Source organism: Microcaecilia unicolor, chromosome 1 (assembly GCF_901765095.1).
Source record: "Microcaecilia unicolor chromosome 1, aMicUni1.1, whole genome shotgun sequence".
Taxonomy (NCBI): domain Eukaryota; kingdom Metazoa; phylum Chordata; class Amphibia; order Gymnophiona; family Siphonopidae; genus Microcaecilia; species Microcaecilia unicolor.
In genome coordinates this window covers 658,900,221-658,919,230 of record NC_044031.1, presented here as the reverse complement: position 1 = coordinate 658,919,230, position 19,010 = coordinate 658,900,221, and the positions used below count along the sequence as shown (strand labels likewise).

Below are 19,010 nucleotides of genomic sequence, written 5' to 3'. Positions count from 1 at the left end.
ACCCTGAATAATTTTGTGTCATCAGCGAATTTAATTACCTCACTAGTTATTCCCATCTCTAGGTCATTTATAAATACATTAAAAAGCAACGGACCCAGCACAGACCCCTGCGGGACCCCACTAACTACCCTCCTCCACTGAGAATACTGGCCACGCAATCCTACTCTCTGCTTCCTATCTTTCAATCAGTTCTTAATCCATAATAATACCCTACCTCCGATTCCATGGCTCTGCAATTTCTTCAGGAGTCTTTCGTGCGGCACTTTGTCAAACGCCTTCTGAAAATCCAGATATACAATATCAACCGGCTCCCCATTGTCCACATGTTTGCTTACCCCCTCAAAAAAATGCAAACACCAGATGACTATTCGACTATTCGACTCCTGGAGCTACTAGGGTTTGTGTTAAATTATCCAAAGTCTTCTGTCCCTTGTTTCTTGGGTACGAGCATCTCAGCAGATCACAGCTCGGCAGATGTTGAGATTGCTCGGCCACATGGCCTCCACAGTTCATGTGACTCCCATGGCCCGTCTTCACATGAGATCAGCTCAATAGACCCTAGCTTCCCAGTGGTTTCGGGCCACAGGGAATCTAGAAGATGTTATCCTACTGTCCACAGATTTTCTCAAATCCAAGCATTGGTGGCCAATTCGATCCAATTTGACCCTGGGACGTCCATTCCAAATTTCTCAGCCACAAAAAGTGCTGATGACGAATGCATTTCTCCTGGGTTGGGGAGCTCATGTCGATGGGCTTCACACTCAAGGGAGTTGGTCCCCCCCAGGAAACCGATCTGCAGATCAACCTCCTGGTGTTACGAGCAGTCTGGAACGCTCTAAAGGCTTTCAGGAATCGGTTGTCCAATCAAATTATTCAAATTCAGACAGACAATCAGGTTGCCATGTTTTATATCAACAAGCATGGGGGCACCGGATCTCGCCCCCTGTGTCAGGAGGCAGTCAGAATGTGGCTTTGGGCTCGCCGGAACGGCATGTTTCTTCAAGCCACCTATTTGGCAGGCATAAACAACAGTCTGGCCGACAGGTTGAGCAGGATAATGCAACCTCGCGAGTGGTCTCTCAACTCGAGAGTCGTACGCAAGATCTTTCAAGCGTGGGGCACCCCCTTGATCGATCTTTTTGCCACTCAGCTCAATCACAAGGTCCCTCAATTCTGTTCCAGACTTTAGGCCCACCGCAGACTAGCGTCTGATGCCTTTCTCCTGCATTGTGGGGAGGGCCTCCTGTACGCGTATCCTCCCATACCTTTGGTGGGGAAGACTTTGCTGAAACTCAAGCAAGACCGCGGAACCATGATTCTGATTGCTCCTTCCTGGCCCCGTCAGATCTGGTTCCCTCTTCTTCTGGAGTTGTCCTCCGAAGAACCGTGGAGATTGGAGTGTTTTCCAACCCTCATCACTCAGAACGAGGGGGCGTTTCTGCATCCCAACCTCCAGTCCCTGGCTCTCACGGCTTGGATGTTGAGAGCGTAGACTTTGCCTCCTTGGGTCTCTCGGAGGGGGTCTCCAGAGTCTTGCTTGCTTCCAGGAAAGATTCCACTAAGAAGAGTTACTTCTTTCTATGGAGGAGGTTTACCGTCTGGTGTGACAGCAAGGCCCTAGGTCCGAGTCTGGTCTTAAGACCAACTCGTAAGGGTTCATCTTAGTGCTATCAGTGCTTTTCATTACCGTGTAGAAGGTAAGCTGATTTCTGGACAGCCTTTAGTTCGCTTTGAGAGGTTTGCTTTTGTCAAAGCCCCCTATCAAACTTCCTACTGTGTCATGGGATCTCAATGTCATTCTCACCTAGCTGATGAAACCTCCTTTTGAGCCACTAGATCCTGCCATCTGAAGTACTTGACCTGGAAGGTCATTTTCTTGGTGGCAGTAAATTCAGCACGCAGAGTCAGTGAGCTTCAAGCCCTAGTAGCTCATGCTCCTTATACCAAATTTCATCATAATCGAGTAGTCCTCCACACTCACCCTAAGTTCTTGCCAAAGGTGGTGTCGGAGTTCCATCTGAACCAGTCAATTGTCTTGCCAACATTCTTTCCCAAGCCTCATACCCGCCCTGCTGAGCGTCAACTGCAAAAGAGCATAGGCCTTCTATTTGGAGCGGACAAGCCCCCACAGACAGTCCGCCCAATTGTTTTTCTTTTGATCACAACAAGAGGGGTGTGGCTGTAGGGAAACGCACCATATCTAATTGGCTAGCAGATAGCATTTCCTTCACTTACGCCAAGGCTGGGTTGACCCTTGAGGGTCATGTCACGGCTCACAATGTTAGAGCCATGGCTGCGTCAGTGGCCCACTTGAAGTCAGCCATTATTGAAGAGATCTGCAAGGCTGCGACATGGTCTTCTGTCCACACATTCACATCTCATTACTGCCTTCAGCAGGATATCTGACGTGACAGTCGGTTTGGGCAGTCGGTGTTACAGAACCTGTTTGGAGTTTAGAATCCAACTCCTCCCCCCTAGGCCCGTTTTTATTCTTTTCCAGGCTGCACTCTCTGTTAGTTGTTAACATGTTAGGTCAATCTCAGTTATGTCCTCGCCGTTGCGAGGCCCAATTGACCATGTTTATTGTTTTGAGTGAGCCTGGGGGCTAGGGATACCCCATCAGTGAGAACAAGCAGCCTGCTTGTCCTCGGAGAAAGCGAAAGCTACATACCTGTAGAAGGTATTCTCCAAGGACAGCAGGCTGATTGTTCTCACAATCCCGCCCACCTCCCCTTCGGAGTTGTCTTCCCTTACCGTAGCTATGTACTGGACTGACGAGCACGCTCGCGATCGGGCGGGAAGACGGCCGCACATGCGCGGTTCGCTCGGGAGCGCGAGACTAGCAAACTTTTGTTGTTAGGGAAGATTTTCCACTCCTGGGCTGCTGCTGGACGTCACCCATAAGTGAGAACAATCAGCCTGCTTCCTCGGAGAATACCTTCTACAGGTATGTAGCTTTCGCTTTAGTAAACAGGCCCCTCAATGTTTAGTAAAATGTATATAAACTGGTGACCATTCAAGGATTAGATCTGTTGAGCTGTGGTGATAACTCTTTTGAGGATATTTATGATCCGATACATGAATGTGTAGTGTGTTTCTGCTTGGCTCTTTTAATTTAGCGTTGGATAAAATCTTTTTCTTTCTCTTTGTTTTCAGCATTGATACCCCTGGGGTGATTAGTCGTGTGTCTCAACTGTTCAAAGGTCATCCTGATTTGATCATGGGCTTCAACACCTTCTTGCCTCCTGGTTATAAAATTGAGGTGCAGACAAATGATACGGTGAATGTGACAACCCCTGGGCAGGTTCATCAGATACCCACCCATGGCATTCAGCCACAGGCTCAGCCTGCCCAGCAGCACCCGTCACAACCCTTAACCCAGTCTACACCGACTCCAGCTCAGCCAGCCCCTCTGCCTACACCTGCCAAAATCAGCAAGGTGAGAAAGTGGAGAAACAAGAGGTGTGAACATTGTTGAGGTGGAGAGGCAACGGCAATTTTGTTGTATTACTGCAGATGACCCACTTGATGGTAAAGTGCCTGGTTTTATATGATAATTTCCAAAAGGCATCTATTTTATGTATTTTCATAATTAGTGCCCAATAGCAGGCAGATGCCAGGCAGCACCTACATTTATGTATTGCAACCTCATCTGTGTTCCACCCAAGCTATGCCTCTGGGAATACCCATATGCAGATTGTATAAAAGTAGGTGCACACTTTCTATGCACTCGCTTTTACATGTGGAAAACATTTATTCATTCTTATATCCCACAATTATCCAAAAACAAGTTCAGTGTGGCTTACATTTAACAATCAGGTGAAATTAGTGTTTCATTACAGCTGCAGGTTTATCTAGATCATCGGTATCATGTTTTAACCATAAAATTTATTGAAAAGGTAGGTTTTTTTTTTTTTAGTTCCTTTCTGAATTAGAGGTAGTTTGTAATGCTTCATGTGATCTTGGGAGTCTAGCTCCACCATTTGGATCCCAGGTAACTATATCCAGCCATATAAGTGGTTTTGTAGACTGTGTTTCTGCACTTGGGTAGGTGAAGTAGTAATTTCTGACATCTAGACTTGAGTTTCTTGCTGATGGCTCGATCAGATCTAACATGTAGTCAGGGGCCATGCCAAACAGTATTTTGAAGATGAGGGTGCTAGTTTTGAACACTAGTCTGGCCTTGATCGGGAGCTGGTGTAGCATTGTGAGTCATGGGGTAGCTCTTGCATATTTTGACTTTTTGAAGATCAGCCTTGCTGCTGTGTTTGAACAGTTTGCAGCAATTTCAGTATGTTTTCTTTGCACCCTGCATATGCTGCATTGCAGTAATCTAGTTGTGGCAGTATTGATTGTACTATGAGGCAAAATGATTAGGAAAGTAGTCTCTTAATTCTTCGCAGTTTTCATAGTGTTTTGAAACATTTTGATGTGACTGCTGAAATTGATTTTCAAGAGCTAGGTGTTTGTCAAGAACGATGCCTAGTATTTTTAGTTGTGATTTAGTTTGGTACGTTTAGTAGATTCTGAATTTTTGGTAATAGGTGGGGGGTCATGCTGGCTGGTTAGGACCAGGAATTTTGTTTTGTCTCAGCTTAGTTGAAGTTTTCTATAAGGTCCAGCCCTATTTTAACCCTGTCCAGTATTTCTGTGATACTGTTGTTGAAAAGTATATAAATGGTGACATCGTTGGCATATATGAGTGGGTTGAATCCTATTTTTTTTTCCCGGTTTTATTCCGAGTGGAGCCATGATATTTTGAACAGTATGGGTTATATTGGGGAACCCTGTGGCACCCCACTTTCTGTGATCCAAGGAGTTGATAACTGATTAGACATGTTATTGAAGGGGGGGCAGACTCAAGAAAAATGTCAGGAAGTATTTTTTCACGGAGAGAGTAGTGGATGCTTGCAATGTCCTCCCGCGGGAGGTGGTGGAAATGAAAACGGTAAAGGAATTCAAACGTGTGGGATAAGCATAAAGGAATCCTGTGCCGAAGGAATGGATCCTCAGGAGCTTAGTCAAGATCGGGAGGCGGAGCTGGTGGTTGGGAGGCGGGGATAGTGCTGGACAGACTTATACGGTCTGTGCCAGAGCCGTTGGTTGGGAAGAGGGGCTGGTGGTTGGGATGCGGGGATAGTGCTGGGCAGACTTATACAGTCTGTGCCCTGAAGAGCACAGGTACAAATCAAAGTAGGGTATACACAGAAAGAAGCAAATATGAGTTATCTTGTTGGGCAGACTGGATGGACCGTGCAGGTCTTTTTCTGCCGTCATCTACTATGTTACTATGTTACAATATAAGATCTAGTCTCTAAAAAACATTGAACCATGCTGTTGCTGTGCCTGTGATCCCACAATTTATACAATTGTGCTACTGCATATGCATGTAAAACTAGGCTTTAGAGTATTCCTGCCAGAATTCTGCATGACTGTGGAGCACTGAATTTGCGTAGAATTGAATGTTTCCCTGCAGAATCTGGGGGGCTGTGGTATAGGACGGAGCTCCGCCCAACTCTCCTGCCGCCCAGCCTACCTGTGCATTCCCTGGTGGTCTAATGGCCTCTTCAGGGGATGGAAAAGAACCCAACTCTTTCCTGCCCTGCTGCCACCACTTTCTTGCTGGTGCTGTGCTTTTTCAAACTGGCTGCTGAGTCTTCAAGAAGTAATCTTGTGAGACTGCTGCTAGGCTGATATTTAAATTGTACAAATGTGAAAGTGTGAGCCCTCTTTAAGTTGACATCCAGTTCAGGCACTCATTGAATTCAAATTAAAGCTTCCTTGTCGTCAGCAGCAGATGAATCCATTACGAATGGGTTGTGTCCACCTACCAGCAGAGGGAGATAGAGAACACTGAAAACCATAGTGCCTCTAGGACAGCTAGCTCCATCTGCCTCTCAGTATTTCTCTATCTCCCAGCAGGGTCGGACGCAGCTTGTTCAGTTCCTCGAAGATTCTGCATGGGGTGGCTCCTGTGCTTTTGCCAGTTGTAGCAGGGGTGTTGTGGCTAAGTGGAGCCCACTTTAAAGGCACATAGGTTCGCCCTTTCCCTGCCTTACCCTTCCCCCTGTGTGGATGCAGGCATATAGGTTCGTCCTTTCCCACCCTCTTCTGCCTCCGGAGTGCCTCTGTAGCTGTTTGCCTCCAACTTTCCTCACAGCGTTAAAAAAAAAGAACTGTTTTTTCTGAGGCTTTTCCTGACTGTGCAGTGTGACCGGAGCTCGTGGACTCGGTCCTTTCAGGTAAGAGCGATACTCAGCTCCTCTAGGGAGGGCCCGCGGACGGTGTTCCGATCGGGGTGATTTTGGTGCGAAGCCGCCATTTTTAATTTTATTCCTCCGTTTTTCGGCGATGGCTGCTGAGGGAGTTAAGCACTGTTCCCGTTGTGGCAAGCGCAGATCAGCAGCGGGGCTCTGTAAAACATGTTTAGACGGTACAGCCAGTACGAGCATGCTGAGCAATGATTCTTCTTGCTCGATGGAGCTGGCAGCGGGTAACATCTTGAAAGCGCCGCATGGCTCGACCCCCACAGTTGCGGAGGAGTCTGAGAGCAGAGGGGCGCCTCGGGCCGAGGCTACCAGAGGAGCTCCGTTCCCCGTAGCTCCTAATTCGGAGACGGGAGGTCAGGGTGAGTTTTTCTCCCCCGAGTTTGTGCTTATTTTACATAAAGCCTTCATGCTGAAAAGAGCTCTGCCGCAGGTGTCTGACACTGTGTTGCTACCTGGTTCCTTTCCAATTGATGATGGCCCGGGGCTGATGCCAGACGTGGATGCCCCTGAGCGTTGGATGCACGCTAAGCATAGACGGGTAAATTCCACGTCGGAGAGTGGCGTGTCCCGTCCCCCCCCCCCCCCCCCCCCCCCCCCCGTCCCCATGGTCAGGCTGTGGGGACTCTGAGGGATCTGGCAGGCCTTCGTGGTCTGAAGAGCCAGAGGAAGGAGCCGGTTTGCCACTGGATCTGGATGATCCCACTGCGGTTCGGATTTTCCACCGCAATGAGCTGCCAGCACTTATCTCTTATGTCTTATAGGCCCTCTCTATTGATGACCCTGTCAAGGTGAGGCCTCCTCTGGCAATCTGAGGATGGCGAGTACTAAGAAGCCTGCTCGTGCCTTTCCTTTGCATGACTCCATCCAAGAGCTTATTTCTGCTCAATTGGCTGACCCCGAGGGGCCCTTGAAAGTGGCCAGGGCGATGGGGCATCTTGGTCCGTTTTGGAATGCCTAAAGTGGATGCCTTAGTTACGGCAGTGACAAAAAAGACCACCCTCCCAGTAGAGGGAGGGGTCGCCCTGAAGGACATTCAGGACCGGCGGCTGGAATCGGTGCTAAAACGGTCCTTTGAGATTTCAGCCTTAGCCTTAAGGGCGTCTGTTTGTAGTTCTTATGCTGCTCGAGTCTGCCCCTCTTGGTTACAACAGGCAGTGGAACAGCCCGTGGATGGTGCGGAGTACCTCGCTGAGGTTGCACCGCGCATGGAGTCGGCCTTGTCATTTTTAGCTGACGCCCTCTATGATCTGGTCATAGCTTCGGCTAAACAGATGTCTGTGGCGGTGTCCGCCCGCCACTTTCTATGGCTACGGCATTGGGCATCTGACATAGCCTCTAAGCAAAGGCTGGTGAAGTTGCCCTTTCGGGGCCTTCTGTTATTTTGAGAGGAGTTGGAGAAGATTGTTAAAGACCCGGGGGACGCTAAACCCCAGCGGTTACCTGAGGATAGGCTGCGGCCTTCTTCCAGGGGTCAAGTGGTTCCCTCCTCCTCCTGACCTCGCTTCCGTGAAGCTCGAAGGTATCGCCCAGGGCGCTCTGCTGGGTTTACTCAACATGCCTGCTTTCAGCAGAGGAACTCCTTTCACTCAGACAAACGCTCCGTAGCGGCAGGCTCAAGGCCAGGAGTTCAGGGCCGTCCTCCACAATGATGGGATGCCGGTCCACTTTTCCGCTACAGCGGTAGGAGGAAGCCTTTCCCTCTTTCTCGAGGAGTGGACCAAGATTACCTCAGATCAGTGGGTCCTGGACCTGATCAGAGAAGGTTACCGATTGGAATTTGGTGCCCTGGTGAGAGATGTGTTTGTGGAGTCCCGATGTGGTACTGCCGTCAAACGGGCGGCGGTAGAGGAGACATTACTTGTTGCACCTTGGAGCGGTGATCCCTGTGCCTCCCGCCGAACATGGCTGCGGTCATTACTCCATTTATTTTGTGGTGCCGCGAAAAGGTGAGTCTTTTCAGCCCATTCTTGACTTAAAGAAAGTCAACGAATCACTAAGAGTGCGACATTTTCACATGGAAACCCTGCGCTCCGTCATTGCAGCGGTACAGCCAGGAGAATTCCTCACGTCTCTGAACCTAAAAGAAGCTTACTTGCACATTCCTATATGGCCCCCACACCAACGGTTCCTCTGGTTTGCGGTGTTGGGAAATCATTTCCAGTTTCGGGCCTTGCCTTTTGGCTTCGCCACAGCTCCCCAAACCTTTTCCAAGGTAATGGTGGTAGTAGCTGCTTTTCTCAGGCGAGAGGGTATCCGGGTTCACCCGTACCTCGACGACTGGCTCATCAGAGTGGTCTCTGCAGACTCGCGTGGCTCCCTGTGGCCCGACTCACTATGGAGTGGTGGCTCTCAGACAGCATGCTGCGGCAAGGAATGCCGCTAGCGCTTCCCCATTGGTGCCTGGTGGCAACGGATGCCAGCCTGAAGGGCTGGGGAGCACATTGCCAGGGAAGCTATACCCAGGGTCTGTGGACACCTGAGGAAACGGGGTGGTCCATCAATTGCTTGGAACTGAGAGCGATAGTCCAGGCTCTTCTGGCCTTTCACATGATTCTGGAGGGACTGGCTGTCAGAGTTCTGTCGGACAACACGACAGCAGTGGCCTACATAAATCGACAAGGTGGCACTCAGTGTCAAGCACTGGCCACAGAGGCTGCTCAGATATGCCACTGGGCCGAGCTACATCTGCAGCTTTTTTTTTTTTTTTTGTTACATTTGTACCCCGCACTTTCCCACTCATGGCAGGCGCAATGCGGCTTACATGGGGCAATGGAGGGTTAAGTGACTTGCCCAGAGTCACAAGGAGCTGCCTGTGCCGGGAATCGAACTCAGTTCTTCAGTTCCCCAGGACCAAAATCCACCACCCTAACCACTAGGCCACTCCTCCAGCTTTTGTCAGCAGCTAACATAGCAGGTCAGAGCAACGTGCAAGCCGACTTTCTAAGCAGGTGTCAAATCGACCCTGCGGAGTAGGAACTGGCAGACGGTGTTCCTTCAGATCTGTGCCAAATGGGGAACGCCCGTAGCGGATCTTATGGCCTCAAGCACAAATGCCAAAGTCCCGTCCTGTTTCAGCAGACGGAGATATCCTCGCTTGGCGGGGTTGGATGCCTTGGCTCAACCCTGGCCCCCGGGCCTCCTGTATGTGTTCCCTCCTTAATAGGGCAACTCCTGCGAATTCAACTGCATCAAGGAGTGGTGATCCTCATTGCCGCCTGGGCCAATCCGGGGCAGTGGTATGCGGATGCTGGTGGAGGCTCCCCTTCCTTTGCCTCTGGTACCGAACCTGTTGACGCAGGGTCCGGTGACCATGGAGGATCCCTGCCACTTTGGTCTTACGGCATGGCTATTGAGAGAGCTATTCTAACAAGGTCATCTCCACTCTCTTGCAGGCCCGCAAGCGTTCCACTTCCGTTGCCTATGCTCAGATCTGGCACCAGTTTGAGGCTTGGTGTGTTTCTAAACGATCACACCCATGCGGGTTTCTGTCTTGCCGATACTTGACTTTTTGCAGGATCGTGTACAAAAAGGCTTGGCCTATAATTCCCTGTGTGTTCAAGTGGCAGCCTTGGCATGTTTTCGGGGGAAGGTCGCTGGCCTCTCCATGGCTGCGCATCCAGACATTGCACGGTTTCTTAGAGGGGTGCTCCGGCCTCCCGTGCGGGCCCCTTGTCCGTCTTGGAACCTGGGGCTAGTATTAAAGGCCCTTCGAGCCGCTGAGGCAAGCTTTGGAGAAGGATGTGACTCTAAAGACAGTCTTTTTGGTGGCCATTACATTGGCGAGACGGGTGTCTGAGCTCCAGGCGCTGTCCTGTTGAGACCCGTTTCTGCAATTATCAGAGTCCGGAGTAACGGTACTACTACTTAGCATTTCTATAGCGCTGCCAGGGTTACGCAGTGCTGTACAAGTTTAAACACGGGGAGGGACAGTCCCTGCTCAAGAGAGCTTACAATCTAACGGTAACATACTACGTAGTCAGTTTAGGTAACAGGAATGGGGAAGGTGGTTAAGCGCCAAAAGCAAGGGAGAAGAGATGGGCCTTGAGTAAGGACTTGAAGATGGGCAGGGAGGGCGCATGGCATATGGGCTCAGGAAGTCTGTTCCAGGCATAAGGTGCTGCGAGGCAGAAGGGGCGGAGTCTGGAGTTAGCGGTGGTGGAGAAGGGTACAGATAGGAGTGATTTGTTTTGAAAGCGGAGGTTACGGGTGGGAACATACGTGGAGAGGAGGGTAGAGAGGTAATGGGGGGCAGCAGATTGAGTGCACTTGAAGGTCAATAGGAGAAGCTTGAACTGTATACGGTAGTGGATTGGGAGCCAGTGAAGCGACTTGAGGAGAGGGGTGATATGAGAGTATCGGTTCACGCGGTAGATAAGACGTGCGGCGGAATTTTGGACAGATTGAAGGGGGGATAGGTGGCTAAGCGGGAGGCCAGCGAGGAGAAGGTTGCAATAGTCAAGACGAGAGGTAACGAGCGAGTGGACGAGGGTTCAGGTGGTCTGTCCAGAGAGGAATGGGCGAATTTTGCTAATATTATAGAGGAAGAAGCGACAGGTCTTAGCTGTCTGCTGGATATGGGCAGAGAAGGAGAGGGAGGAATCGAAGATGACTCCGAGATTGCGTGCTGAAGAGACGGGGAGGATGAGGGTGTTGTCAACAGAGACGGAAAGTGGGGGAAGAGGAGAAGAGGGTTTGGGTGGAAAGATAAGGAGCTCAGTCTTTGCCATGTTCAATTTCAGATGCCAGTTGGACATCCAGGCAGCGATGTCGGAAAGGCAGGCTGAAACTTTGGCCTGGGTTTCGACTGTGATGTCGGGAGTGGAGAGGTAAAGCTGGGTGTCATCGGCATAGAGATGGTACTGGAAACCATGTGATGAGATCAACGAGCCTAGGGAAGAGGTGTATATCAAGAAGAGAAGTGGTCCAAGGACAGATCCTTGAGGAACCCCCAACAGAGAGCGGGACGGGGGTGGAAGAGGAGCCATTAGAAGATACTCTGAAGGTGCGTTGGGAAAGATACGAGGAGAACCAGGAGAGGACGGAGCCCTGGAACCCAAATGAGGACATTGTGTCAAGAAGTAAATTATGATTGACGGTATCAAAGGCGGCGGATAGGTCGAGGAGGATGAGGATGGAATAATGGCCTTTGGATTTGGCGAGGAACAGGTCATTGCAGACTTTAGAGAGTGCCGTTTCTGTCGAGTGTAGTGGGCGAAAGCCAGATTGAAGCGGGTCGAGGACAGCCTGAGAGGAGAGGAAGTCGAGGCAACGGCTGTGGACAGCACATTCAAATAATTTGGAGAGGAAGGGTAGAAGAGAGTTGGGGCGGTAGTTGGAGGGACAGGTGGGGTCAAGTGATGGTTTTTTGAGAAGTGGTGTGACTACTGCGTGCTTGAAGGAGTCAGGGACAGTAGCGGTGGAGAGAGAGAGGTTGAGGATGTGACAGATTGAGGGGTTAACTGTAGGAGAGATGTTGGTAAGCAGATTGGTGGGAATGGGATCCGAGGAACAGGTGGTGCACTTAGAGGAAGAAAGAAGGCGAGCAGTTTCCTCTTCAGTGATCTCAGGGAAGGAGGAAAAGGAAGCCGGGTTAGGTTGGTTGAGGGAGTGGGTTAAGAAGTCACAGGGAGGAGAAGGCTTGGAAGTGAATTCAAGGTTAATCTTCTGCACTTTATCGCGGAAGTGGTCAGCTAGTGTTTGAGGAGAGAGTGAGGGGGTGGGGGGGTGGGAGCGGAGGGTACTTTAAGTAGGGAGTTGAGGGTGGCGAAGAGGCGACGAGGGTTGGAGCCAAGAGAATTGGTTAATTGAGAATAATATTCCTATTTGGCAAGGAATAGGGAGGACTGGAAGGAGGATAGCATGAATTTGTAATGGGTGAAGTCTGATAGGGTGCGAGATTTCCTCCAGAGTCGTTCAGCAGATCGGGTGCAGGAGCGAAGGTAACGGATGCAAGGGGATAACCAGGGCTGAGGATTAGTGCGCTTAGTGGGGCGAGAGACAGATGGTGCTAAGGTATCCAGAGCAGTGGAGAGAGTTTCATTGTAGGTAGAGACAGCCGTGTCGACAGATTCAGAAGACGAGATGGAAGGGAAGAGATTGGAGATGTGGGAGGATAGGGTAGGGGGGTCGACAGCTTGGAGATTCCTGAAGGCCGTGGTTGTAGTTGGGCGAGGTTGAGGGGGAGGGTGATGAAGTGTGAGGGTGATTAGGTGATGATCTGAGATAGGAAGGACTGAGGTGCAGAAATTGGAAGGCGAGCAGGAAGAGAAGAGAACGAGGTTGAGACAATGGCCATCACGGTGAGTAGGGGTGGTAGAGCATAGTCGGAGGTTAAAGGAGGATATCAGAGTGAGGAATTTAGAAGCGTAGGAATTGGATGGGTTGTCAACGTGAATGTTAAAATCACCAAGAATGAGGGATGGAGATGTGGGATCAAGAAAGACGGTGAGCCAAGTGTCGAAGTCAGTAAGGAATGAAGAGAGGGGCTTGTCAGGGGGGCGGTAGATGACTGCAACTCTGAGTGGTAATGGGTAGAATAGCCGGATGGAGTGAGCTTCGAAGGACGAGAAGCCGTGAGACTGCGGTAGGAGGAGGGGTTGGAAACTACAGGAGGGTGAGAGAAGTAGCCCGACGCCTCCACCGCGGCCCTCTGGGCGGGGAGTGTGGGAGAAGAGAGGGCCGTGACGGAGGCAGAGTCGTCAGGGGAGAGCCAGGTTTCAGTTAGGGCGAGCAGTTGGAGGGAAAGAGAGATGAAGAGATCGTGGGTGAAGGGCAGTTTGTTGCAGATCGAGTGGGCATTCCACAAGGCACATGAGAAGGGGAGGGAAGGGGGGGGGGGGGAGGAGGGGAATAGAGACGAGGTTGGAGACATCACGGAATCGTTTGCATGGGAAGGATGAGGACAGGTGGGGGGGGGGCCTGGATTAGGATTAATGTCTCCCGCGGATAGCAGGAGAAGGAGCAAGAGAGTGCGGAGGAGGGTGGGGGAGGTCGGGCGACGAAGGCGACGAAGACGGGGTGCACTTAGGAGGAATGGTGAAGGGTTAATGGTAGGAAGGAGGTGTTGGAGATTAAGGGCTAGGAAGGAGGAGGGGGACAAGAGAGATGGTGAGGTGGTGAGGGATGAGGGTGAATAGGGTATTGCCGTCGCGGGCAGGACGGGAGGGAACACAGGTGGGCAATGGGTTCCAGCGGTAGATAGCGGTAAGGGGAGGGGAAAAAGATTAGGAAGGGACAGGGCAAGGAAGAGGATGTGGACAGGGGCCATAAGTAGTGATTGCAGTGTGACAAGTGTAAGTGTAGTGACAGAGCGAAGAGCCGGAGGCTTGGAATTGGAGGGATTGATGGACTGGAGAGTGGGTAAGTCAGCTAGCAGGCGGGTTGGGGCATGCTGGAGCCGATGGACAGGAATGAGCAGGGAGACGCTGGAGAGCAGGTAAGTCAAGGGCTGACAAGTTAGGCGGGCTGGAGCATACTGATGCAGGGGGACAGGAGCGAGCAGGGAGAAACTGGAGAGCAGGTATGTCAATGGCTGGTGAGTTAGCGGGCTAGTAAGCTAGTAGGCAAGTAAGCTGGAGCAGGCAGGCTGGAGCAGGTACTGACTGACAAGCTAGCAGGTGGGCTGGAACAAGCTGGTGCCGATGAATAGGAACGAGCAGGGAGAAGCTGGAGCAGGCAGTCTGGAGCAGATGGACTGAGATAGGCAGGGAGAAGCTGGTTCAGGTGGATTGGAACACGCTGGAGCAGATGAGTTGGAGTAGGCAGGCTGGAGCAGGTACTGGAATAAGCAGGGAGAAGCAGGTTCAGGCAGACTGGAGCAGGTGTACTGGAATAATCAGGGAGAATCTGGATCAGGCGGATTGGAATACGCTGGAGCAGATGAACTGGAGCAGGTAGGCTGGAGCAGGTGTATCTGAGCAAGTAGGCTGGAGCAGATGGGCTGGAACGAGCAGGGAGAAGCTGGTTCAGGCGGACTGGAACACGCTGGAGCAGATGTACTGGAGTAGGTAGGCTGAAGCAGATGGGCTGGAACAAGCAGGGAGAAGCTGGAACAGTCGGACTGGAACGCTGGAGCAAACAGAAGCTGGATCCGACGGACTGCAGCTAGAACAAGCAGGGGAAGCTGGATCTGACTGACTGCGGCTGGAACAAGCAGGGAGAAGCTGGATCCGACGGACTGCGGCTGGAACAAGCAGGGAGAAGCTGGATCCGACGGACAGCAGCAAGCTGGAGTAGGTAGCTAGAACAAGCAGGGAGAGAGGCAAGAGCAGGTAGCTGGAACAAACAGGGAGCAGCTGGATCCGACGGACTGCGGCTGGAACAAGCAGGGAGAAGCTGTATCCAACGGACTGCGGCAAGCTGGAGCAGGTAGCAGGCGGGCTGGAACAGGCCGATGGATCAGAGCAGGCAGGGAGAGCTGGATCGGCGGATTGGGACAAGTTGGGACAAGGAGGGAGAAGCTGGCTCCGACGGACTGCTGGAGCAGGTAGCAAGCGGGCTGGAGCAGGCCGATGGATTGGAGCAGGCAGGGAAAGCTGGATCGGCGGACTGGGATAAGCTGGAACTGCCGTACTGAATAAGCAGGGCTGGAACAAGCGGGCCGCAGCAGATGAACTGGAATAGGCAGGGGGAAGCTGGATCGGCGGAATGGCGCAAGCTGGGCTGGAACAAGCAAGGATCGGCGGACTGGAACAGGCTGGAACTGCTGGACTGGAGCAAGCAAGCAGAGAGAAGAGAAGATGGCTCGGGTGGACCAGGGAGAGCTGGAGAGGGTAGGCCGCTTTCCGAGCAACAGTGCTGGAGCTGCTGGACTGGTCTCAGAAGAGAGGATGGCTCGGGTGGACCAGGTTGAGACCAGAGAGCTGGAGCATAGGCCGGCTCCTCCCGGAACAGAGCTTGTTCCTCTCTGTGATGCCTGTTGGTGTTGTTAGTCGGGGCTCGGTTCTGTCAGGTAGGACTTCCGAAGTCGGTGGGCCTCCTGGTTTACTGATCGGCAATTGACCATGCGATGCCGATCCCTCCCTCGCCGGTTGACGCTGGTGGCAGGCCCAATCGGCGGGTCCGACTCTGGTCCAATCTGGATCTGGAGGGGGATGCTGCCCGACCCGCAGCGCCACTCGCCCCTAGGGCGCCACGAGGCTGGCGGTCGACGAGGTCAGTCAATCCTGGCTCGGGTCGTCTCAGCCCGGTCGGGGACATGGCCTGTAGGTGACCGCGATCAACTCGGGGGATGCTGCAAGGTTGGCCCGGCCAGGGAGCCACCCGATGTCTCCGTGTCACTTCAATCCTATCTCAGTCCGACTCTGGACGATCCAGACTGATCCCGCATCCACTGACGGTCCGGCGGACTGGTTCAGCTGGGATGCGCCGTGACCACGACCTGGATCATACGACCCAGCAGCGAATGGCAGATGTTTGTTGCCGGGGGGGTGGGGGGTAGAAGACATGGTCGATCAGATCAAAAAGCACCTTGATGCTATGAATTCTCTCTCCCGCCAGGCGTCTTCTGCTACCACCTCCTCATCTAGGAGGTTTTTTTGGAGAGAGGAGGAGTGCTCTCTATTCCTATAATAGGCGTAGATACACTCCTACTTCTTGGCAGCCTACCCAGGCTCATTCCCAGCGTGCTCGTTCTCATCAACAGCGTGCACCTAAGGCCCCTGCGGCTCCCCAGCAAAAGCAAAGGACGTGCTTTTGACTGGCTCCAGTGCATCATAGCCACAGTGCAAGTGTCTATTCCGGACGACTTACTGGTTGGGGGGAGGTTAATATTTTTTCACCAAAGGTGCTCTCTTATAACCTCCGACTGGTGGGTTCTTCAAATAGTTTGTTTAGGATACACTCTCAATCTGGTATCCAAGCCTCCAAATTGCCCACCGGGAACTCGGTCCTTCAGCTCCCAGCACAAGCAGGTACTTGCAGAGGAACTCTCTGCCTTTCTAAAGGCCAATGCGGTCGAACCCGTTCCACCAGGGGAAGAAGGGCTGAGATTCTATTCCAGGTACTTCCTTGTGCAAACGAAAACGGGGGAATGCGTCACATCCTAGACCTAAGGGCACTGAACAAATTCCTAGTCCGAGAAAAGTTCAGGATGGTTTCCCTGGGCACCCTTCTTCCCATGATTCAAGAGAACGATTGGCTATGCTCTGTGGACTTAAAGGATGCCTATACCCACATCTCGACACTCCCAGCTCACAGGAAGTATCTTCGATTTTGGTTGGGAACTCGTCACTTTCAGTACTGTGTACTGCCCTTTGGTCTCGTGTCTGCGCCCAGGGTTTTCACAAAGTGCCTGGCAGTTGGAGTCCAGCACTGATGGGGATCACAATAGCTGACCTGTGGAAGTGGATGGCAGAAATGAAGCTTCTGGAGCTGACCAACAAACTGGAACCACAACGGGTGAAATATCCTGCGGGTGTAAGAGGTGCTGGATACGAATGCTGTGTTTGGTGATGTGCCTGGTGCGCTGGCTCCTGCAGGCGGACACATTTGAACCCCAGATAGAGCACACAGAGATTTGGGCCCCTGCATGTTGGAGAGACCGAGGGACTTAATTGTGACCTTCCAGAGCTTTGCATTCAAGGAGAAGCTGCTTCAGAGAGCTAGAGCAATAGGGTCAGTGCAGTTGAATTGCTTCAGAATTTAGCACACAGCACCCTGCAAAAGTATAGAGCCTTTAAGGAGATCATGCAGGCAATTTGCAATACCACTGGACATTCCCATTTGGGCTACTGATTACAATTAATGGGACTCATAATGTGCCACCCTGGATGAACCTTAGGACCTACTATAGGATTCAAGTGCTTGCTGGCGAGAACTTGGCCTTGGGGCATCAGGGTGTATGCCAGTATATGGCGGGCTTCAGTTGGCAAAGAGTAGGCAGAGGAGTGAATGGGAATTTCACTTTAGCAAGTTGGGGAGTGCTGGTTGACCTGAGCTGAATTTGGAACAGGGTCACTCTGTAACGTGCCACTGTCTAAATTAACCACATGCTGTACTGGAGTGTATGTATGTAGATCTGATTTGGGAGAGATGCTGGTGACAGCTTTAGACTGCAGCCAGTAGATGCTGTGGGTGACAGGCCTGGGGAAGAGAATGTTTGAGTGGGATAATCTACACTGTACTGTATGGGCGAGAGATTTAGGTGGCTGAGTTATGGGAATTATTGTGGGGTGGTATTAGGAGTGGGACTTGGTGGGGAAGGGAGAAGGAGCAGAAGATGGATGCGACTAGGGGTGTGGGGGAAGGGGAACAGAGCAGAATGAGTGGGAGTTGATGATTGAATGGGAAAGGAATACAGCAAGAGAGAGAAGAAATGGAAAAGCCAACCTGGAAAAGAATTTAGAAGACTGACACACAGAAAGTGGAAGAGACTGGGACCAGCCCAAGATTGAGATGTGCCTGCTTTGTGAAAAATACATTTTTTTTGTTTAGTTTTGTATTTTGCAGAGTACAGGAGAACAAAAAAACATTTGGGATTATTTTCTTATATTGTATTAATGTGCAATCATCTCTGTATTACTGTTTGCAAGTGACCCTTGTAAAATGAAAAATGATACCTAAATGATTAAAAAAAAAATGTTTCTCTCTTACCAGTATTGCCCTGCTTGTAGAGTCTGGCTTGGGTGGAGGGGGGTCTCCATTTTAGTTGCCTGAATGTTTTTTTTTTTTTTTTTTTGGTAGTCCCCTGTTTATATATAATATATATCTATAGATATAGATATATATACACACATACACACACTCTAACGTGTATGTATGTATATGTATATATACATTAATACCTCGGTTTTTGTTGACTTCGGGTCTTGCTGCTTCCAGGAAATATTCCACTAAGAGGAGGTGTTTTTTTTTTTTTTTTTTTTTTTAAATGGAGGAGGTTTGCTGTCTGGTGTGTCCTACACAGTCCCTGCTTGAATACCTTCTACGCTTATCAGTCTGGTCTTAAGACCAACTCCGTAAGGGTTCACCTTAGTGCAATTAATTCTTATCACCAGCGTGTAGAAAGTAAGTTTATCACTGGACAGCCTGTAGTTATTCACTTAATGAAAGATTTGCTTTTGTGAAAGCCCCCTGTCAAATCTTCACCAGTGTCATAGGATCTCAACATTGTTCTCACCCAGTTGATGAAAACTCCTTTTGAGCCACTGAATTCCTGCCATCTGAAGTACTTGACCTGGAAGATCATTTTCTTGGTGGCTGTTACTTCAGCTTATAGGGTCAGTGAGCTTCAGGCCTTAGTAGTGGATGCACCTTATACTAAGTTTCATCACAATAGAGTAGTCCTCCATATGTACCCAAAGTTCCTGTCGAAAATGGTGTTGGAGTTCTGTCTGAACCAGTCGATTGTCTTGCCAGCTTTTTTCCCCTGACCCCGTGCCCACCCCAGCGAAAGCAGCTTGCACACCTTGAACTGCAAGAGAGCGTTGGCCTTTTGCATGGAGCGGATGAAGCCCTTCAGACATCGGTAAATGGAGTGGAGGAGTGCCCTAGTGGTTAGAGTGGTGGACTTTGGTCCTGGGGAACTGGGTTTGATTCCCTCTGCAGGCACAGGCAGCTCCTTGTGACTCTGGGCAAGTCACTTAACCCTCCATTGCCCCAGGTACAAATAAGTACCTAAGCCGCATTGAGCCTGCCATGAGTGGGAAAGCGCGGGGTACAAATAATTTGCTAGCAGATTGCATTTCCTTCTCTTATATCCAAGCTGGGCTGACTCTGGAGGATCATGTCACAGCTCACAAT

At 50.9% G+C, this 19,010-nt stretch overlaps 1 protein-coding gene across 1 annotated transcript in view; it reads left to right on the top strand.

Annotated features, from left to right (window-relative positions):
• SIN3A (SIN3 transcription regulator family member A) overlaps positions 1-19,010 on the top strand; it is a 399,111-nt gene that overhangs the window by 141,230 nt on the left and 238,871 nt on the right. The window contains exon 6 of the mRNA XM_030186804.1: positions 3,157-3,439. Coding sequence (XP_030042664.1) covers positions 3,157-3,439 — 283 coding nt within the window. The remainder of the gene's footprint in view (positions 1-3,156; positions 3,440-19,010) is intronic.